Source organism: Halyomorpha halys, unplaced genomic scaffold, assembly GCF_000696795.3.
Source record: "Halyomorpha halys isolate HHAL.00 unplaced genomic scaffold, Hhal_1.1 Scaffold373.1, whole genome shotgun sequence".
NCBI lineage: Eukaryota > Metazoa > Arthropoda > Insecta > Hemiptera > Pentatomidae > Halyomorpha > Halyomorpha halys.
The window spans coordinates 236,066-261,008 of NW_027109386.1; the positions used below are offsets into that span (position 1 = coordinate 236,066).

The following is a 24,943-nucleotide window of genomic DNA, read 5'->3' on the forward strand; positions in this document are numbered from 1 at the left end:
AAAAAAAAAAAAAAAAAAAAAAAATTTAGTGTATTAAAAAATACGTGAAAATACAATTTACTTAGAATAGCGAAATGATTATTGAAATTACCATTTACAAAACATAATATTTGAAAAATTGATAAAATTTTCTATTGAAAATTTGAATAATGTCAGATCCTTTTCAAATATTTTTAGAAAAAATATAACAAACGAAAAAGAATAGAAAAAGGATTTCCTGACTTCTTTCGTTTGTTCCATTTAAACTTTTCTTTTTTTTTTTTTTTTTTCAACAATTCTTATGAAATTTGTTTTTCAAGAAGTTCAAATGCGATTTGTAAAAAAGTAACACTTCTTCAATTTTTCAATACTAGCGGTGTGTACAGAGTAAAATAAAAACCCTGTTAATTTAATTTCGATTGATTATTATAAAAGAAATGTATGCTTATGTATCTACATATGTACTTTACATAAAATTGTTCTTTTTTTTTCCTACCTTCATATATTTGATTTATATTGTTCACATACCTGTATGCATTTATGAAAATTTGTTTAATAAAATTTTGATATGTTATATAACACTCCATTGATACAGTTTACAATTTGTCTCAGTGCCTTATCTTCTTAATAGAGTTTGAATAACCAGAACATCTCAAGATGGATGCAATGCTTATTTAATAAATTTTTAAATTTTATAACCTTTTCATCAATTATTTTATTTTTGTGGAAATTTCTACGTAATTATTTATTTCCGGAAGTGGGTTTGTTTTAAGTTGTCTATGGGTATTTTTCTACATATAACTATATATATATATATATAGCTACATCCTTTGTCTTATCTGATATCACAATACGAATTTGGGAATTAGTCTTTTTAAATATTATTAATGATGATAAAATCCATTTTTCTATTTATTAAAACGTTTGTGGATTGTATTTTTATTTTTTTTAGTTTTTTTAATAAAGTTATCTAATTTTATTCTAATATTTCTTAAACTATTTTATGGTTGTAATATGTATTCATATCAATGCAAATGATTTCTAAATCGGTGATCATCACCCATTAACATTATCACCAAGCCTTAAAATTATATTTTTAATATTTAATTAATAATATTATTTGGAATATTTACATGTGTAAGATTCTCTCTATTAACTCCATTTTATGCAATTTTTCATATTAGTTTATAATGTTATGCTATTTGAATTAAGGGAGTATTTAAAAATTTTACCAACATTATTACACAAGATAAAATTTGTACCAAATTCGTTGTCCAATTCTACGGTGTTATTTGTTTTCTTAATATTAACTTTGATATTATTAATTTTATCTATTTGTTCGACCAACAATATTGTATATGTATAGTATGCTAAATGGTAAAAGTGCATAAGACTATTTGGAATTTTAGTCTATGTTTTTGCCTTTTTTGATTCGTAAATTAATGAATATTTAAAAACTAATTTTATTTTTCTGGACTGTGTTTCTGACCACCTCCTTCTTATTCCAAAGTGTATTTTGAAAAAGAAATATAATATCAAATTATAGTATTTACAGTATAATTAATTACAAACACTGCATTATTATGTATAACATATTCAAAATATTAGAAAAAATTAAGGGGGATCCACTGGCCTTCAAAATCATACACACATTATTGTTCGCTGTTTGTTTTTTTAAAATTAGAAAATATTTACAGATAAACGAAATAAAAAAATACTTATTTTAGTTTAATAATAAAACTAAAGTTACTTGGAAATAGTCTTGCAGATTACAATTTATACTAAGAGGGCCCTACTAAATGCCAGACTGCTCAGCTAAATCACTATCCTAAGCCAAGGAGGTATGGGTAAAGCGCTGTACCCCGAGGATATAGTTAAGATAATACCGAGACCCTTTCGCAACTTGGCTGGGCACCGAAATCGCCAGCTGTTCTCATGGTCCACTCCATTCAGCCATTTAGCCAAATAACAAATATTTTAGATTGCCCCGAGGCTAGAAATAATTCTTAAAGCCGGCTGATAAACATAATGCGCTTTTTCCATTTTTGGTATCGGCTTCATTTTCGTTTGTTAAATACAGTCTCCAGTCTATGCATAGTCACTGGTTATTGGTTTCAAAAATATACAAATGTCTGTCTATCCCTAATATTTATTTAAGGACATAGCATTATTTGAAAATTTACTTGATACATAAAGATAATCTATAAAAATAGAGCCATTACATCTCAAATTATTCAGATACAATTTAAAATTAAACCCATGGTCTCAGACTTTAATTTTTAATGTATATATATTTTTAAATTTATTCTATTTTGCATCCTAACTAATTATGGATTAAATTTTTGCGATCCCTGTGTTTTTCATCACATCTTACTCCAAAATATCGACACTCATAGGTTTCTAAATAAGACCGTCAGTACTTAAAAATCAATAAAATGAACGTTCAAAAATGCATAAAATGGAAAAGATCCTTAAAGTGCAATCTTCCCTTCTTATATCCGCATTGACAATCGTGAACGATTTTGTGATATTTGTCGTCTAAGTTCTGAACATAGACTGAAAACAAAAAAATAAAAAATAATTTTTATAACTAATATAATAATAATACAAAATCTTGTTGTTAATGAAAAATTAAGGCATATTTAAATTGTGATAAGTCCGAAAGGAAAATAAGTTTTACTTGTTCCCTAACCACTCAAACCCCCTAGTTTCTAACCTTGCATCCTCTTCCATTTCTGACAATTCTCCGAGGCGCCTGAAAAGAAGATGACCACAAGACCTGCTAATGTAAAATGTCATTCGAGTGCTACCAATGGGTAGTTTCTCTACACGCTTTTAACACTCCATTTTAACTAACATCAAATTTACGGAATTTATTATATAATATACAGTTGTAAATTTCAATAAAGATATTAAAAATTTTTTTTTTTACTTGTAGATAGAAATTGAAGGCTCTTATGAAAAAATATTAGTAGAGTTTCTATATATTTACAAGGATAGATGCATGGGACAGAATGCAGTTGTAAAGGTCGCAAACGTACAGTGAAAGGCATCTTACTACTACACCAAGTTACATTATTTATGGACACCTTCACTAACAACTCAACAATATGTTAATGGAGTTTAGTGTCACATTCTATTACCTGGAACGAATAGATTTATTTCGTAGCCGCGTCATTTCGATTAATTTTTTAATAGAGGTGTTTAGTTTAATTTATTTATTTATTTTCTTTTTTTTTTTTGTTTTGGTTCTTCAGGCACTGAATAAAAATAGCTCGAATGTGCATATACAGTATGTTGCTGATTGCAAACTGAGTCGGTGAGAAAAAGTGCCCTAACCAATAGCATAACGTTTTCATTGTACAATGAATTTGTTTTTCAAACTTACCATCGGCAGCGATCGATCATTTAGTCGGGTTATTCATGACCATTTGTCTAACATGTTAAAGCGCGTTCAATGGAAAAACTTATGTTAAATAAAGAAATGTTTCATTTTATTACTATGTTAAAACGAATAACATATAACATGGTTAAGTGTATGTTACAGGGTCTGTTAACTGGAGAATGATGTCACGCAACAGACCAGCTGAGCTCGTCACCGTTTAGTTTGTAGTTGTGTAAGGTTACTTGCTCGTAGTTAGTTTTTTGATTGTGCTGTATTGTTTTAGATGCTTTTATAACTAATAAGTCAGTGGATGACAATAATAATAATAATGTAATGACAGTTGTTAATTAGCTCATCTTGATTCTTTTCCTCACAAGTCAGAAGATCAACAAGGCACTCATTAGCCAAACTTTCACACAACTTACACAACGTCACTTTTCACTTACTTTAGGAATGTTGTAATAAATTACTTTAATCAAAACATAAAAGTAAACAATAAGATGAAGTTTTGGAAGGAAAGGTTATAAAACAAGTTGCACAAAAAATCCGCTAGAAGCTCTAATCCTATACAATCCAATACTTATAACATTCAACATGGTAAGACATTTTACATTTAGCACATCATGAATATCCCAATAGATATTATAGTCATAATATCATTTTAATTGTCGATTATTTAAAGTTATGAAACACAATAAAATATTCTTTCTTTATTTCCAGCTTAAATTGTTTCAATACAAGGGATATTAGAGGGCTACTTGAGACATCTCACTTAAAATGGATTGTATAGTTCGTTCAAAAACTGGCTACAAAACTACATACAGATATATTTAACGCAATTAATACAATGAAGTATCAATATTTTTTGCTCAAATTGTCTCAAAACAATCACCATATATCACTTAATAATTTGAACCATCAAACTTCAAAATCTGTCAAGACGTTTGTAAAAAAATGGGTTACATACCAACATGGGCAGGTTATGAGACTCTTCTTTTCGCCCCGTCGTAGTCGGGTAAAATGAATACGGTTAGGTTTTGGTCTCAGCAACCGATATAATTGAAATTACGATGTATTGATATTAATTTGGATTAGAATAAAACTACGGAGAGTTAACGTAAAATTATTTCAAAATTCTACTTCAAGAGGACGTGTAATTCTTGCGTAACTCTGTTCTCAACGTCACAAGATCTCAAGAAGGACGCAATCTCCAAACCACATCCATTTTTATTAATACAAGAATGTAAATCATGGAAAGTCCAATGAAGCGTTCAGTTCTCCGAACCCTGAAAGTACGATAATCGTTTAGGGGAAATATTACCTAACAAAGAGCTCACCGTTAACTTCAAGGCTCAGATTCGATTTAAATTTATATATTTACATATAAATGGAGTTAATATGGTTATTTTCTAGAGGAAAGTTCCCTCATTCGATTTATTATTTCAAAGTATTCATAAGCATAAAACTTACATTCATAGATCCATAAGTCACAAACTAATGTACCCCTGTATGTCAGTCGCTAATTAAAGGTTCGGTCAGTGAATGTAACATCCTTCGGCCTTTTAATAAGATCGTAAAGATGCTAATAGAATCCTCCACTCGAGATGGTAAGGGCGATAGAGCTGGTCAACGAGCGTGGGAGGTATACATATTGAGTACAGGCCTCAGGTATACATATTGAGTTCTGGTCACAGCCCCTCATGGAATCCATTAGTTAGGCAATATGGGGGTGTCGGGATATTCATGTGCCTCTTAAGGATTATAAATGAATAGAATAGGAATTTCGAATTAGTTAATAAAATTAAATCGAACATGGTTCAGTGATCCCGATGGTACTAGATAGGTACCTCTCTATGCCTTCGATAACTCCGTACTCACAATATCAGGCCTCAATGTTTTACTCCCACTGACGCCTCTGCCGTTCTTGCAATTCAATAAATTTATCCTTAAAATGACGTGTTTATTATTGGCTGTTGATTCAATATGAGTAGAAAGTGGTTGATTAAATAAGAGAGAAGATTCCACATGTAGTCAAATGATTTTCTGATTATTTTAATTTTCATACATCTTCTCATTATCATACCGCCTTATCTCTCTTTATTTCTTATTTTTTCTCTTTTCCATTCATACAATATTTATTTCAAAAACCGTAAGGTTGTCACTAATTGCTTCAAGTTATTAGTACGCAGTGTGTGAGGCGACCCAATACAATAGGGCAGCGCAACCTTTTCAGTATAGTGTTTCTCCGTAATATAATTCTTGAAAAAATGAAAAAAAAAAATTTTTACCACCACAGCCCATGGAGATTTAGTACTTTTTAAAGAGGTACTGTTTGTTGAAGAAGGGTTTTAAAAAGGAGGTGAATTGTATGTTATCACGCTCAACCACCAGATTTTTTCCTCATTAAGAGTACCCTTAACTTTATGAGATTGAGTGGACTACCAAACTAACAGAGCTGCCTCACGGCTACAGAAACGCAATGAATAAGTACCTACTATAGCTATTCAACACGGATCGGACTCACTAGCACAGTGCCTTACTCAATGAGCTACTCCCCATCCTATATCATGTCCTATTTTTGTTAATTTTAAATACATATTTTCATGCATCTCGTTTAACTTTCTCATATTATTCAATATTTTAACTTCAGTTTGTTTATTATTTATACAGAGCGTTCTTTAATTTTTAAATTTTTTTACGGTTTCTCTTATTATGTTTTTAATTTTTTTAATATTTTGCAGTTTTTATCGTCTTGAATATATTCTTACTATTCGAATGTTGAACATAGCCTTCTTGTATTATTATATGTTTTCTTCTTAATTATTTGTTGTACTGCTTTTATTATTTTTCATGCTAGTATTAAGGTTTTTTTCAAAACCCCCGTTCAAAATTTTAAAGGCATATTTATAAACAATGAACTTTCTCCTTTTTCTACATTCTAAGGAGTCTTTTGGAGTGTATTATTTTTTGTTGTCAGAATTTATAAAAGTGTATAGGGCAGGTGTTAACGTGTTGAATAACGGATTCGTACAGTACTGAAGTGAATCGAAAAATTTGATGTGTCGTCGCTTGATGAACTCCGGCACAGTAGGCAACTCCAACAATTGATGCAGCTCCGGTGGCCTCTTCCTCCTCCACGATGTCGTGCGTACGATTTTCCTCAACATCGAATCCTGAAAAGTTTGAAGAAGGCGCTAGGTTCCATCTGATATGTGGGTAAACAATGGTGCCCCATATAGTAGTGCTGGTCTCAGAATACTTTTGTATATCTGCAGCTTCAATCTCAATGAGAGAGCCGGAGAAGTGAGGAGGTGGTTGAGACGATATGACTTTCGTCTTACTGTTCTCGCCTTCTGATATAAATGGGCAGAAAACTTAAGATAGTATTAAGGTTATTATCTCGTTTTGATTAAGGCCTAAAATTGAGACCGAAACGTCGGCACAATTAGAATAACATAATTTTTATTACTGACCGCTCCCCTCCCTTTTTCCCCTTCCTCTCTCCTTTCATATATATTATTTTTAGACTTCTATTGAATTGATAAAATTAGTATGATTAATTCCATTAATTAACACATGCAAAACATTTTTTAAACATACAGATTTAAAATGCCTACGCAACATCGTATTTCAATCGTAACCATCATAGATAAGTTATATGAACATATTTTGTATTGCATACAGATAGTGAAGATAATATCCTGAATTATTATACAATCTTTTACATGTCATTATTAATTAATGAATCATTCTAAAAACGATGTTCATCACCAATTATTTGAGAATACTGCTAGAAAAATTTCATCAAAATCAGAGAAACGGTTCCATCGATCATCACCGAACACCTAATTTCCCATATAACGACAGACGAGCACGAATTGAAACACATTTTTTTTTCCTTTATGTCTAAAACGTAAGATGCGAGTGAAAAGATTCTAAGAACTTCTTTGTTTCTTTTTTTTCATTCCTACAAGAGTACAAAACTTCTAAAATTCATTCTAAAATTTTAATGTTTGCATGGAACACATTCCATATATTTTTTAAGTAATTATTTCAGCACAAAAGGCCTTGATATTTGGATTTTATTAAAAATTATCACTCAATTTTTTAATTGATTTTAATCGCTCTGTTTTTGAGACGGTTTTTGTTTTTTTAGTATGACCATGGTTGGCCCTGTGTTCAATGTTGATATGAATGTATAACTCCGTCGAATGTGAACATGAAAAATTTCTTCAGCGGTATTTTAGAAAGAGAAGTGATATAATTCAGGTAGAAGCAGAAGTAGTTATTACTTTTTTTAAAAAATGCTTTGGCCAATAATTGCCAAAAATCTGCGGATCAACACATTCACAAAACAAAAAAAAACCAACCTACCGTCATACATGTGTCTTTTTTCCCAGACAGAAAATATCGATGGTCAATCACAAACATATCGAATTACAAAAATATATTTAAGATTCTTTATTTATTGATCTTATTTGTTTTTTATTGTAACTCACAATTTCATGGAAAAATCTTGTGTAACAAGACATGTTTAAACATTTTGTTCTACTAACAAATTCTGTAAGGTTTGCCATGGGAATAAGTGAAGTTTATTAACTTGAGGGTAACAACCGCTTAAATGACTCATTTTAGATTTAAACACTTTATATCGATTTATAATCAAACAAAAAAAATAATTTGGCAAAATTTTATTTCTTCGTCAATGGGGTGATGAAAATAAAACACCAAATGTCTAAAATTCCTTCAAAAATCAAATATTAAATGAAGGTTTTTAGAGGACTGCCCATTTACCTTCGGCTGCTTAAAATGAATAATTATTAATACACTTATTATTAATAATTAATAAATCTGTACTGCTACAACCGATGAATGGTCAAGGGTGCAAAGGCTTGTAAAGAAGTACCGTTACTAGGCCAACGGTTGTGCAAGGAAATGAATTATTCAGAATAATGCTGGACCGCCAGATTCTTTCCCAATTAAAGATACTCACTTTATGAGACCAGGTAGACTCCAGAGGGCCCCTGAACCCACAGGGTTGACTCACGACAACAGTAACAGAATTCAATAATTACCTGCCACAGCCGGACTCGAACCTGGGTCGTTGGAGTTAGTAGCCGAGTGCCTTACCACTTAGCCAAGCCCCTTATGTTTTATTAATAATACAAAAAAAAGAATTTTAGAGCAATGTGCAATTAAAAATTTAGGAGCTTATGACTACTTTAGGGACCAAAATAAAAACACCATTTAATCTGTGATTATACTTTTTCCTTCTCAAAAAATCAATATTTTGTATATAAGAAACGCACATAATTTTAAAGGACACCTATTCTGAAAATCTCATATTCAGAGGCCGGAAACCTAAAATACATAAATAAAATGGTCAATTATAAGAATAATAGTCTTCTCGTAATCGATCATATCAGCATAAATACAAAAAGGTTCTGCAAAAAGGACCTAACTAGCATTGGCAATGCCTAGCAATCAGATGTTCCAGCCCACCAATAGGCAATGAAACAAACCTTCGACCGTCCAATCAGGATTCAGATACCCAATAGATCGTATTTCAGATCAATTAGTCTCTATATCATTTCCCTCTATAACGAACTCCCTTCGCCGAAGTCGTTAATCATCTTTTATGGTTTGGAACAGATTTTAAGGAACAAACTTTTTTGTTCTGTTTTAAATTTCATATAAGCACATTGAAAATTATAGTAATATTAAAAATTTAAATGTGTACCAGAACAACCCATGAAGAGTTATAAGTGCACTCATAACTCTTAATGGGTTATAGAAGAAATTTCATTATCTTTCAACAGATCAACTAGTGTTTTCAATTTTTTTCGTACAAAATGTTTTTTCTGTTTTTTCTCGAGCAATTATATTTTTAACACTAAAAAAAAAAAATTGTTTCACAATCGTAATACTTTCCTTAACTATAGGTAGTAAAAATGTCTAATTGCTACCTTTATGACTTTCCAATAAAGTTCATCGTTGACCAACGACATTCTCTATCACGGAAAAAACGCCATAAAAATACAATAGTATGGTAGGTTAAAGCTTTATTTATTTATTTTTTAATGTTTTTTTTTGTATTTTCACATATAATTTATGTGTTATTATTAGTTATTATTAAATATAAGTTAATTTTTAACAATTATGCTCTTTATAGGAACAAATATAATATATTTTTATCACATTTCCAACAAATTTGGCAAGCAAAAAAATTAAATTAAAATACTGACAGAAATAAAAAAAAAATTAATTAAAATACATTACCACCAAATGGGTGGTTCCTTCTCAAGATTTTCTAGTGTATATGAAACATACAATATTTACTTATTGTATTTATTATTTGTACAGTTTTAAATTTTTTTTCTTTTCATACCCTCCTCCAATGATGTTAGTGGGTATTTGTACGTACATATAGGAGGTATGGTATATGTATAGCTGGGTGTTAAGGATACCAGTTGTAAATCACAAAAAATAGATTAAAAAAAGACATTAAGCACATTTTCATATTGGGAATGTAGACAGGTAGAAATAGTCTTTAACAAATACGTACGTACATTGAAGCAAATTAATATTTTTTGGCTTTCAAGAAGTTAAGCAATTCTTGCCCTTAATCGAGGAGAAAATGTTGCGCTGTAGGTAGAGACAGTGCGAAATGTCATTGGAATCTCACAGAGAACGAAACGAAACATAAGATTAATGGCGAGTCTATAGTTTTATTGATTGATAGTGTCCGTACGCCCTTCATTCATGACTGACACTTAAGAAGGATAACATATTTGATGAATTGAGATAAATATATTTATATACATAATGTATAACTGTTAAAATATTGTATTCATAACTTTATTTCCTATGTACAATCTTATCAGAAGTTTATTTAGACGGCATACTAAACATACTATAAACAGCTAATAATAAAAAAAATGTATACACATATATACAACAAGTAAATTTGCTGTAGGTGCCATAGTAACATGATAAAAACATGTGGCGAATCTACCCACTGATAGAACTCCAATAACATTTCTAGAGAAGAAGATCTCGAGGCCATCTTCTTTTCAGACGCCTAGGAGGATTATTAGGTAATGAAGGAGAAGCCAGGTTAGAAACAAGTGGATTTGGGTGGTTGAGAAGTTTATTATGGAAGGAACGGTATCTGGTTCTGGCCAAATCGGCAACATATGGAATATTGAGGTCCTGATGGATGACTTGATTTGTGACAAAGTAAGGAGCATTAAGGATTTTAGGAAGGATTTTGCACTGTAAGGATTGGATTCTGGAGGAATTTAATGGTTTAGTGGAGCCCCAAAGCTCAACTCCGTATGTCCAGATAGGCCTTATAATAATCATGTAGATCAGTCTTTTGTAATGGATTGGCAATTTAGACCGTTTGTCTAGTAAATGTTGCAATAGTCGGAATCTACGAGCAGTTTCTTTTTAGTCTTGTATGAGGATTCCATGTCAGTCGTTTGTCGATATGTAGTCCTAAGTAACCGATCTGTTTGACAGGAATAAGTGAATTGATTTTAAATTCCATTTTTGGACTCCAACTATCTTGATAAGTTAAACCTTAAATTTTGGGGGGGGGGTATTAATTATTAAAAAAAAATCAAGATAGAGATTTAAAATATTGACTCTATGACATGTATACTATCTTGATACCTACCTGATATTTTTTATATTTTATTGTAATTATCAGCTACATTTATAAAGGAACTTTCCAACAACTAACATAAATAGAATAAATTAATGGTGCTTTGTTTGACAAGGACTCGACACTAAGTCTCATAGATCACTGCCGATCCGGATATCTTCAGACTGGATCTAGTTGGTTTGGCTCCGAACTGAGCTAGGAGTTGACCGGACTAATGAACATATACTGCCTGGTCTTGCGTCACGTTTCGACCGAATCTGTCCGCCGGGTTCGGACTAACGAACGGCCTGACCTTTAAAGGCGGACAAAGCAAATTCTAGTCTAATACTTAAGATATATATTTTTGAAGCATGTCAATCATTATAGTTTATCTCGCTGATTTTATGTCCCCTTTGCATTGACAAGTTCATTACCACAATAATACATCTTTAGAAGTGGGAAAAAAATTAAATGCTGTATATACAAATTAAGCACGTTGTAGCCAAAACAATAGTTTGGATAAACAATTAATTTATGACATTAACGAATTAAATTATCAATTATCAACGAAATTAGTCTCTCTTTTAAAATCCTAACCCTTTTTTAAAAAATTCATAAAATTTCTGAAAATTTTTTAATTTATTTTAATTTTGGAAACTTTGTAATCAGGCTTCGAAAGACAAAATGAAGTAATCTTTCCTTATTTTATTTATCTAAAATCTCGTACCATGGTCTAACTTTGAGAGGGGTCTTTGAATCAGGAACTGAATCAAAGAGTCGAATGCTATGAAAGAATCGAATGAAGTAATTCAAAAGATAGAATCGCGATTCACTTGGCGTCTATTCTGCTTCTCTATTCAGAAATCGTCAGAGATTTGTAGAGAACAACTTCCATACACACCTTTTACAGCAAAGCGTTTAGTAACAGTAATTAAAGAACCTTCCCCATCTTAGGCAACAGTTATTCGCTGACTGATGACGACGGAATTGGCACAAGCCTTAGCTAATTCCCCGCCCAGGCGCCAGAAGCCTTCAGTGTGGCAACTTCAGAGGACAGCAGACAAATCGCCAGTGAATCAGCTCTGCGCCTAGTGTCCTCAGGAGTGGCGCTCAATCATAGGACAGTACTAGCGCAACGCCTGAGGGCGCACTTGAAGGTTTATTGCACCATATTGCACTCACTACGTTAGGACTAAGGCGGCTGTCACTGTCTTCCAAACGATGATTAGCGGCGGTGAGAGTCGTCACAGGATGGCGCCTCTCTCTGTGACTAATCTGTGTTCTTGATGAGCAGGGCTAGGAAATGCCATGGTGCTATATCAGGGAGGTGCTACAACCTTGAGGAGTACCGATCAGCATGCTGATTGGGAACGGACATCACGCTTAGCAGTCCAATATGGGGCTACACTTCATTAACATGCTATTATGGAAGTACTTTTAATATTCTTATATCAATTCCAGTTTGTGGGCATATATGACAATCAATATTTTGGTATTACTTTTCTCCCGCTATGATATTTTAAGAAGTTATATCATGAGCGAAAAGGCGAATTCGAATTGCTAGGATGATATTCAAATATTTTATCCCAACTGCAGTTATATTATTACCTAAGAACAATTCGAATAAAAATAGTTCTCAGATTTTAAATGTTTATTAGTTTTAATTGACTTATATAACTATTGTCATAACATTTTACTAAAATTTAAAATTAAAGGGATTAGAATTGTTTATTTTAGAAAGATTTTGGATTTTTGTCAAGAAACTGTCTAAAAAACACTTTCTAAATATTACAATTTAAATACTCATGAAATTCCTAAAATCAAACAACATGGTCAAATAGATAAATAGGATAACACCTAAACACACAGAGAAAATTAAAATAAATTTAGGATATCCGTCCAGATCGAAACCGAACATACCCTGTTAATCTGGTAGCACTAAAAAATAAATAAATAAAACTGTTGTGATTCGAGCATCATACAACTTCACTTACTATAAAAATTTGTATATTATGATTTCTCGAGGTGAAGATAATATAACGAATATCAAATTTGTTTCTGACAAAAATACATCAGCTTAATAAAAAAATAAAAGGAATCTTTTTCCGAATATTTTCTTATTTAATTATTTATCAAAAGCTTTAATATATTGTATTGTTTATTATTACTAATAATAGGAACTGTTTATTTATTTTAAAAGCAAAATATTTTTTTTAATATTTATTTATTGCTATTTACAACTGTACATCATAATACATTTAGTAAATCTAATCTAAGTTAAATTGGAGTGTCACAGGCGTGTAGAGAAACTACCCATTGGTAATACTCTAATGACATTTTACATTAGCTGGTCTCGTGGCCATCTTCTTTTCAGGCGCCTCGGAGGATTGTCAGGAATGGAAGAGGATGCAATATTAGAAATTAGCAGGTTTGAGTGGTTTGAGAGTTTATAATGGAAGGAGTGATATCTGGTTCGGGTTAGATAGGTTACATAGGGAACATTAAGGTCTTTATGTATGATTTTATTTGTGATAAAGTAAGGGGCATTGAGGATTTTACGAAGGATTTTGGATTCTAAGGATTGAATACGAGAGGAATTCCAAGGTTTAGTGGAGCCCCAAAGCTCAATTCCATATGTCCAGATTGGCCTAGTTACAGTCATGTAGATCAGTCTTTTGTAATGTGTTGGAAGTTTAGACCGTTTGTCTAGTAAGTTCTGTAATAGTCGAAATCGACGTGCAGTTTACTGTTTTTTTAGTCTGGTGTGAGGATTCCAGGTTAATCGTTTGTCCAAATGTAGTCCAAGGTAGCGGATCTGTTGGACAGGGGTAAGAGTAACATCATTAAATGAAACAAAATGTGGTTGTTATCTTGTTTTGTTTTTAGCCCTGAAGAAGGCTAGAAACTCTAGCCGAAACGTCGGCACATTAAAATAAGTTAGTCATACTTATTTGTGTTTCATTGACCGCACCCCCAACCATCTTCTCCTCATTAAATGAAACTGTTGGGCAGTCAGTAGGAAAAACAAAATTAAAGGTACTTTAGAGGAAGATATTTTTGAAGATATCATTTTATCCCCGTTACACTACTTCAATGAGGACCTGACTTATTTTATATTAAAAACCAATCAATTGTTTACCAATTTACTAAGTTTAATAAAAATCGCTAGAGCCGTTTTGAAGAAATGCTTAAAAAGCTCAAAATTGATTGTATAAAATGGCTCTTTGGTCGATTTTATAAAAAAAAATTGCTGTATCATCGCCAGGTATATAAAATCCCCATAACATGTAATTTCAGCTTCTTACATTTCGATTTTGAGTTAGGCTGTTCACACACATACAGACCATGACTCATAGGCTCTCTAAACGTGTATAACCGTGAAAACTCAAAATTTGAAATGTTGCACAATCGCAACACTTTCCCTTCATATATATTCAATATATCGCTAAGTAAAAGTAAAAAAAAAAACTATTATTTTAATAGATGTATTGGGTAAACATTGAATGACAGTAAAAAAATAATAATAATTTCTAAGATATGTCAACACCGATAAATGATGACCATTCATTTATAAAATATGTTCAGCTTGGTTGTAAAAGTGATCTAAATTAGTACGATTTTGGCAAAGAGGAATTTTTCTGTTATCTAGCTGTGCCTGAACCAAAACTACGTTCCAGTATTGGCAAAGCTGTGGAACTGTGTCAAAAATTATTAGACATTTTATGACTTCTTCATTTTTCAGCGTAAGCTATCTTCTTTTATCTATTTTAGCATATAGTGTAATTTAAGGAATTGTAAAAGATTTAAATTGTAAAATTTAGACAGTTTTTCGAAATCAGTGCCAGTCATTTTCTAGACAAAAAACACTCTAAAATAAACGATTCTGTTGTCTTTATTGAAAATCTTAGTAAAATGTGATGGCCATAGTTATATTATATTATAGTTATTTATATTAAATAAAGCTCATGAACATTTAAAACCTCAGAACTCTTTTTACAGAGATAGTGCTTAGCGATCTGGTGATAAAATAACTGCATTTTGGATAACAGATTCGCATGTCATCCTAGCAAATCGAATTCGCCCTTTCGCTTATTATGTAACTTCTTAAAATATCATACCGAAAGAAAGTGAACACCGAAGGATAGATTGTCCACCAACATCGTCCCAAAAAAGGGAAAATTACGAACTTTGATGGAGAGGAACTAGTGAGTGCTTGATGATACCTGGAGATTGGAAAGGCACATGATCCTTCCAGTAATTTCATTTAGCAATCTGATCCCAGGATCTAAAGTATATTTATGGCAGCGAAATCCAATGTGCCAGTCGCTATAAATGTTATTCCATCGTAAATTATCTCGAAAGTTTAACAAGCGAAAATTGCCTCGAAATTTAGTGTGACATCATTAAATTATTTTGTAATAAATTATGTGAAAGTTATAACGCTATTTGTGCCCTTCAAATATCCGACTTATAAAATAAATCATAGTTAACAATTATGGGTGACGGGCTATGATTCCGTTCTATGGAGCTCTTACTCAATGGCGAATTATACGAGTTAGTGTAAATAGCAATTAGTCTCTCTCTGACATATATATTTGTATAAGAAAGATAATTATTTATTCTCTTATTGTTGCCGCGAGTTAACCCTGCGGGTTAGGGACTCCTCCGGGGTCTACCAACTTCATAAATTTGGGGAAAAACAGGGGGTTGGGCATGATTCTGACTATGTCACCTTGCAAAACCGTTAGTCAAGTAATAGTACTTCCTTACAAAGTGTAACGCCACTAACGTTGACCCTTTATAGGTTTTAGTGTACATATTTGTGTATACAAATATATTACGCTTTCTCGAGATGATTATAACGAATATCAACAATATTAATTGATGTTGATAATTTTGTTCAATATCAAATATCTCCTGAATTCACTCATGAGTTCTAGAAAAGAAGAATTGTCAAAATAAAATTTAATAACGCCCAAATTCATATAACCTACATATTGTACAACGATAAGCGAAGACTGTCAAGAATAATTGAAACTTTTGAACTCTGTTTTTGAAAAATGTTCTTGCACTGTCACATTAGCAATCATACTTAAGATCGTCTCTTGATTCTTAGGTGATAAGCCAAAAGAGATTTCGTTGAAGGCGAAAATAAAATATAACACTCATGTCATAAAATCTGCTTCAGTTTGCATTATTCAGGCGCGATTGAGATAAAATTGGAAGCATACAAGTAAAGTCTTATCTTTCACTCTTATTTTATTCATTATTGGAGGAATTATTTTACAAACGAAGTAAACATATATGGATTCTTCGTGAAATCAGCTAGTCCGTCCATTTGACGGGTTCCATAAATCTAGTTTATATTATGAAAGTTATTTTTGATGTTGGTTAGGAAAATATATTTATTATGAGAAAGTATAAAAAAGCTATTATTGAAAACTAAAAGTTTAATCAGTTTTATAAATTAAAATAAATTTATAAACACATAAAATGATTAAAATTAGATGAAAACATGAATAAATACTTTAGAGGAGGTCTTTATAAATGCCTTTAAGCAATTATGAGAACAGATTTCAGTTATATCAGAGATTTGGTTTGCGACTCCCAAATAATCATATTTTTTTCACGGCACCTTTAATACATCAGATTTTTTCTAAATTTTCGACTTTCTAGAAAAATTGGAAAAAAATTCCTTTTTAAAAGCGACTACTAAAAATTAAAAAAAAAAATTAACATTTAACAACTAAAAATTAAAAACAGATACTTACTACTTTCCTTGTGATAATTTAAAATATCTAATTTCAGCTGTTTTGGTAATATACATATTAAGACTGGACAACCAGCGGTGTGGTTAGGTTAGCTGAAAAATAAATTAAACACGAATTCACAAACAATTTATTAAACGTCCATTGATGATCAAAATTATTAAAATTATTAATGGGATGGATGGGCAACTTCTCGAATTTAGGAATAAAATTGGATATGGCGATCCTCATTTCTTGCTCAACATTCATTTTCGAGTGCACTTATATTTACTTTTTATTACCGCAGTCTCCAAAAACCCAGCTTCGCACAAATATGATGTTGCAAATGGAATTAATTTTCGTAGAGCTTTACCACTAAGCAGTGAATATTCTTCTTTTACTAACATCCGAAAATCAGAAAGTTCCATACTACCAAATTTTAACTTTGAAGTATTATCGCAAGACAAGTCAATAAGAGATTCTTCTTCTTCTGAAGAAAAAAATTCTGATGGAGCCTTGGCTCTAAATAGGTCTTGAATCCATGTAAAATTACCATTATCTGCTTCAAATTATTTTATATTTCAAGACAAATTATAATCATTGGAAGTAAAAAACCGGTGCAACAAGAGTAAACAATCACTGATACACTCTTCATTAATTTTTATTTTCCATAGCTGTGATTTTTTGGGGGGAATAACTGAGTTCTATCATTGTAAATGGTAATGTAGCTGTAAAATGAGTCAATAATGACTTCGTTTATATTATTCGAATAATAATGTATCTACTTATAAATATTTATTTACTAAAGCTGGTACTTACTGTCCTTTCCAATAACCTGCTGCAGTAAGGCCAACAGTGCAAACGTGCTAATTTGGAACTTCATCCTGGAAAAAAAAATACATTTAATGAAATAAATTACGTAATATTAAGTATCAATACGACGTTTCATTAATACTTATATTATTTTCATTGGGCTTGTATTCACTTGGATTCTTCACTTACTTGAACAAACATCCATGAAAAAAATCTACCCAAGTAGAAAAATCTGTTAGAATAGCTGTCTCTACATAGTTTTTTTTTTTTTAATACTGATATTTGTTTTCTCTAGAAATTGCATTTTGTGGAATTTATACTTCTATATTTCTAGAACTATCTATTATGAAAGTATAAAAAAGTAACTAAAACTGGGTATTGGCCTGAATTCTGCCACTCCCATCTTCCGTGGTATTACTTATCCCACTTTTAAAACAATAATGAATTTATTGTTGCCAATCATAACACGTCATAATCTCTCAAGGCCATAATACTAAACATAACAGGGAGGGATCCTTTCTAGGGCACCCACCCCGAATTACTATTTTTTTTCGTACACCTCATTAAGAATAATAGCATTAGTTCATACATGTATAATACTTTAGTGCGTCTTCTCCCTTTGATTGCCTTGTGGCATTATAAGGTATTATGTGAGTCCAGTTGAGGTAGTATAGTTTAGCTGTAGCCTATGACTACTTTTGAAACATTTACTAATAGCGAGTAGAGCAATATCGAAAAAGTGAAGGTGATCAAATGATACCCTTGCACAAACGTTGGTCAAGCGACAGAACTTCCTTACAAAGTACTGCACATCTGACCCTTCTTGGTGGTGGAACAGATTTATTTATTTTATGTATAAATTATAATTTTTTTATATACAATACTGGAAATAGCAAAATAATTATTTTAATTTTGTGTAGTGAAAAAATTGAAAATCTCAAACAAACAATTGAGAAATATAGGTCACATTTTGATTTATTTCCTATTCAAACCAAAGGAATGTTATCAGTTTTTGTGGAATGTGATAAATAAATAAATAAAAATATAAATGGTAACATAATAAATTTTGACACTACGTAAAGCATTTTTTACACATAAGGAAAACTGTTGTTTGATTTATGGCTGCAGAATATCGAAAAAAATTAACATTCCTTTTAAATTGAAACGTTAAACAACAATCTGGTTAGAAAGGGAGATTGGGTATCTAGATACTGTAAAAATGTTCTTAGCAATAATTTTTTCTGCGAATAAAATTAGTGGAAACAGTTGGATATAGATAGCTAAGCGACTGAAGGATATATTAATTTTTTTATTCACAAAATTGTTAATTTTTATTATTCTTATCTAACATACACTTGCATTACACAGTTTAACTTAAAATATATTTTTTATTCATAGTTCTTATAATATACTAACTCAACGTCTTTTTTTTTTTCGTAAGGCTTAAAACAAGAAAGGAAATAATGATCATTTATTATTGACGAAATTTCTTTTAAGGCGGGATGATGTCCCTTGATCCTGGATCGGCGTCCTTTATTGTCTGCAGGACATGTCATAAAGCTCTCTACAGCCGTTAAAGGATGGAATAAATTCCAGAGGGAGAGTGGTAGAAGACTCTAGATGTTGTTCAACAACCATTATAGTCTCTTTAAGTCGGAAGCATGGCAATAATCTTGTCAATAGAATCTCTAATCAGGTGTCGAATTGACCCATGTCCAGCAAGTTTGTCCTTAGCGCCATATTTAGAGTTCATTAAGAAAAAGTTATGTGTATGTAAGTATGTATTTATATTGTACAGGGTGTCCCACAAGTCTTTAGCAATACTTAGGGTGCTTAAATAATGCCTCAAAAGTAATATAAAAATCCATACAGACAATTATCTGATTATCAACATTAAAGGGGAAAATTGGTATCCTGGTATTTTATAAACGTCATATTTTTTTTTTTTTTTTTTTGAGAATAGAAAGTGATAAATAAAAATCTTTCTTAATCTAACTAAGTTGGGTAATCTTAAATTGCAACATAGTAAACCAAATAAAATATTCTTTAAAAAAAGGGTAGAATTTTTCTTAGTTAAAACCGATTGAATTAGTGGAATTTAAAATGGCTAAATAATGCAAAGATTTGTTATTTGTAAAATCCTAAATTATTTTATTACAAAATATATAGAAATTACTAAAATACACCTCTTATTTATAAAATATATGTTAAAAAATATATATTTAAAGGGGATAAAATAAAAACAATCCTCATTAAAAAATATTTATATATATGAGATTTATAACCGTGCGCTTAAACGATATGTATTATAAATAGGTACAGTAGTTTTGTTTAATTGTATCTTTTGTTCCCTAACTTTAAATTTCACCAAACCTGGGGAGAAATTCGAATCATGAAAAACTTATTCAAATAACACAAATTTGCACATTTTGAATTTTTCCCCGATTGCAAAATTACACGTTCTACACTTTTTCAGCAGAATTTTAATTTTTTCTTTGCATAAAATTTAGAGAATGAACTAAATCTGTTACATTACACCAATATACATGTATATGTATATGTGTATGAAAATATTTAATCATTTTACATTTTGAAAGTTGTTCTACATAGCCTTATTACTTGTTAGTATTACTTGGTTAATGGTATATTTTCATATAATCGCACAATTGAAAATCTCTCCCACATTGATTTTGAATTGAGTATTTGTATGCTATATGAAATTTTGGGGAAAATTATAAAAGGAATTTTGCTTGGAAAATATTTTTGAATCCTTTCTACATCCTTTATAAGTTGTAAAATATAACATCAGTCTTCTTATTATCAATATAAAATCATTTAAGAAAATGAAATTTATCATAGCTCTTTAATTATGGATAAAATTTTTAATTTTTAATCAGAGAACTTTAATTTTTAATCAAAGAAGTTACAGAGTATATAGCAAGATTAATTTGATTCCAATAAGTTTTAGTAAGCTTTCCGTTGATTTATATAATAAATTAAACAATAAAGTTAATTACTGCAGAATTTTGGCGTTTTATACACATTTTGGGTTTTTTACAACACCAAAGTTCGTTTTGTAATCATTAATATTAATATCATTTTTTTTTTTTTATATTTTATGTTAATTTGTCTCCTTATAAAAGTAATGACATGTATTTTTAAATTGAGCTAAAGTAATAAAAATTAATGCTAAATTTAGGATAAAGTATTTTAATACTGTTCAGTGCACTATATTCAAAATAGTAAATTTTTGTTTTTCGTTCAAACATTTTTTTCTTAATTTTGTTTAGATGAGATTTTCGTTTGCTGCACCAACATTAATTTTTTTTAAAAATTAAACAGTATTTTACTAAATAGTATGAAAAAACTTACTAGTAAATTTATTAATTATTTTCATTACCAGCAATATTAGGTATTTTTATTATCTTAACTCAAACTAACACTGTAAAAAAAAAATAATAAATAGGTTTACAAACGGACTTATTGTAATACTTAATATATGTTGTACTTATTATAATAGACTTATAAAAATACTTAATATGAAAGAAAAATTAATGCTTAAATTATCATAATGTTATTTACTTGGTTTAATGCACGACTTTCATATTAATGAAAGACTTTTTTTTCATAATTTTCATGAGGAGAATTTCATTTCTTATGTACACTTTATAATTATACTTTATTTTACATTTTTTCATAAATGAGAAGTTTATTTCAGTCATATGTAATTATTTTTACTGAAATGAGTAATTCTTTGAAGAGAAAGTATTTCACAACAGATTATTATTTTAAACTAAACTGGAGGTGAATCTCAGCTCATTCTGGGCCTCAACATAACTTATGTGGACTTAAAACGTGTTACAAAAGGGAGGTTTCTCAAAAGTTATCACGAACAAATTCTCTTTCACACATTTTATTTAATTTTTTTGTTATAATTAATATCGTGAAAATTATTTCTCGTTCAAAGATATGAACGCGTGTATAAAAAATTATGATAAGTATCACACTGGTACTATTTAAATAAAAACTAAATTTAAATTTCTTCCTCCTAAACATAAATTAAATTAAATTTATATTACCAACAATCAGAATATATAATATATGGATCTAACATTCCCATCAATGCTTGAATTATTATTGGTCTATTTGAGCCGTTATGATAATTTGATATAGGGACGTTTCATGTAAAGTTGATAAATTGTTATTTCATAAGATAAGGTGCAACTTTTCTTCTTTTTTTTTTCTTCGAGTTATCCATATATCACATGATCCATAAACAATTTGCTGGACGTACTCCAATTGGAATTTAAACCTATGACAAGACCTCTATGATTACCGACATGCAAAGAGATAAGATAGTAAGACGCCTAGCCTTGACATTTGGTAGCTAATGTTTGTGTAGTCGCGGGTGCATAAATGCAGTGGCGCATTTATGGTAAATGCCGGGTGGCGCCTATCCTATAGCAGTATGAATCAGCTACCGTGAATGGCATTTCTTCCAATAACTGTAGCGACTACCATTTTTATTAAATATAAATTATTCTAAATTAATTATCCGTAGGAAATAGATAAATACTAGGCGTCTAGACGTCGCGACGCAACGTTTTGTGAAGGTAAATATATCCATGATATAATATATAATAAATTATTTTTAAAAAATTTTCAATTTAAAACTATAGAAATATTTTTACATACAGAATTAAATTACATACTTTACTTTGCCCTGATATTAGTACGACATAAAAAATGGACGTAACCCTAAAATAGTACCGTGGATTGGGATTAGTACAGGAGAAAGATAACTTAAGTACAGTTTGCATTGTGACCCTAGAGGAGAAAGTAATAACAGCCAGCGATACTTTATTTGGAATATGACCATACTTAATAATGAAAATATTTTTGATACTAACAAAGGAAAGCGTCAAATAAATATTTCCCTCTCCAATATTGTCTTAATATAGTCTTAACCTCTTGGTATCCATCTTACATATGTGTTCCTAAACTTAAAATTTTCAACAAACTTACCTCTTCATTACAACTTCTCTTGCGAGCTATTTTTTAGAGAACCCCTCTCTCACCAGAGCACTAATATAAATGATCTCTTAAATATAACTAACCACTCCCAATATCATTGGTACGTAGATGACCTACAAATATACATTTCCTTCCACCCCACCAGCTTACGAACCGCACAGCTTCATACTAATCCCCCATAAAAATACTTTCTTGGTGCCTTCTTATTTCAAATCTTAGGCACCGAAAACGATACAATATTCTTGACTTCCATTCACCTCTTAAATAAACCATTTCAACCGACCGATTTGTATATCTTTTTCCTCTATAGATTTTTTTTTTTTGGTAAATCCGTTTATCATTCATTCTACCTAGTTTTAGAACTCCCAACCCATCACCATTCGTCAAACCTCCTATCTTCTTCTAAGCAACATTTAACTTTCAGTCTTTTCAATTATTAATTTATCTCGAATTCTTACTGTATCTAATCCTTACAATCCAAAATCCTTCGTAAAATCCTCAATGCTCCTTACTATGTCACAAATAAAATCATACATAAAGACCTTAATGTTCCTTATGTAACAAATATTACCCGAACTATATATCGTTCCTTCCATTATAAATTCCCAAACTACCCAAACCCACTAGTTTCTAACTTTGCTTTCGCATCCATTCCTGGAAATCCTCTGAGGTGCCTGTAAAGAAGATGGCCTCGAGACCTTCTCATGTAAAAATATTAAATGGCTACCAATGGGTAGTTTTCTACACGCTTGTATCACTTCAGTATAAACTTATAGCAAATTAACTAAATGTACAGTTGTAAATCTCAATAAACATAATAAAATAAATTATCTCATACATGTAAACGATTAAATAACAACAAGAGTTTTACCAAATATTCAGTACTGCTCTTTTTCCTAGTAAGATAATTATTTTATCTTAGTGAAATTGCAATTTTTAATTATTGTTAGAGGACTGCAGTTTTTTATTATTTCTGAAACCCTTCAGTTAATTTCTGAAACGAACTCAGAATATGGATATTAGCTGTTGTTTCTTCAACTCACATAATAGGTTAGAGTAAACATAATATTATAAAATCTAAATTTATTTTTGATACAATTATTTAATAAACAATATCATGTTTGATTGGTAAACCTCTCCATCCAAACGATGGTATGATTTACACATCAAAGACATGATTAAGGAATGATTTACAATGGTATTGTAAAAGAGATAATTATTGCAGCATACGACCATAAAATGATTTTATTAGTTTCGATCAAACGTCAAGGAGAAACAGATAATCCAGCAGTGGGGACAAGAATAATGAGATCAATAAAACGTTAGCGAAATGTACTCCAGAACTTTATTAAAACCTTTTTATGACTAAAAATTATTTATATCCCTGATGATGTTGCGGGATAGCCGTGGGAGTAGAATAATCTTCATTAAAGAGTTCTTGTGCCTGGATATCAGAGCACATTGCACCTGGACCAGGACCGATTCTCATGTAAATAGCCTACTATTCAAGATCGTATCCGGTTCTCCTTTGAAGGATTTTATAATCCGTAGTATCTTTTTTTATATCTAATAATAGATATGGCCATAACTTTAAAATAAAACTACCAGCACGAATCTCTCATCGCTACTACTATTTTCTCACTGACTTATCCATCACTCTATCTTAAAAAAGAGAAAGCCTATGAAGCTGAGATAATGAATGGTGAAGATAGATTTAAGTAAAAAAAATCTAAAACTAAGTAATTTTTAAATACCCTAAAAAATAGTTTTTCTAATAGATCGAAAACTGTAAGGCTCTTGGAACATTATTACCAGAGATTTGAAAAATCAATATCTTAAAAAAAAATCTAAAATAAAACTTATGAATTGTGTCAGTAGCAGGAAAACTGGAAAGCCGTTTTGTATTTATTTTATATTTATAAAAATAACCTATGAAATTATCAAGGATGGTGCATAGCTTATGGCCATTTTTAAAAATTTTATTTATTATATAAAATAGGACAGAAGTCTTAATATGATTACAAATATTCAATAATGATTAATGAATATCCAAATTATTTCATAAGTTATTTAAGGTTTACTAATAATTTTAGATTATTCTAGGAGTGGTGCGCATGCGCTAGTTAGCAAATGAACATATGCTACTTCGTGTCCCACAATAGACTATTTTCCAGTGAACTCAAATAAAAACAGTAGTGAAAAAATAGTGTCAGTGAAATAATAAGTGATACTGCTCACATGAGAACTAAAATATAGGTGAGTTGTCGCTTATTTATTAACTTTTAGTGAATCGTGTATATGTTCCTTAATACCAACAGCAGCCATAGACTCGTATTA

At 30.5% G+C, this 24,943-nt stretch overlaps 1 protein-coding gene across 3 annotated transcripts in view; it reads right to left on the bottom strand.

Moving 5' to 3' along the window:
• The window catches only part of LOC106681895 (cadherin-99C), a 430,333-nt gene that overhangs the window by 151,930 nt on the left and 253,460 nt on the right, over positions 1–24,943 (bottom strand). For all 3 annotated transcript variants that reach the window (XM_014422456.2, XM_014422457.2, XM_014422455.2), the window contains one exon: positions 17,579–17,643. In XM_014422456.2, coding sequence (XP_014277942.1) covers positions 17,579–17,642 — 64 coding nt within the window. In that variant the 5' untranslated portion in view covers position 17,643. The remainder of the gene's footprint in view (positions 1–17,578; positions 17,644–24,943) is intronic.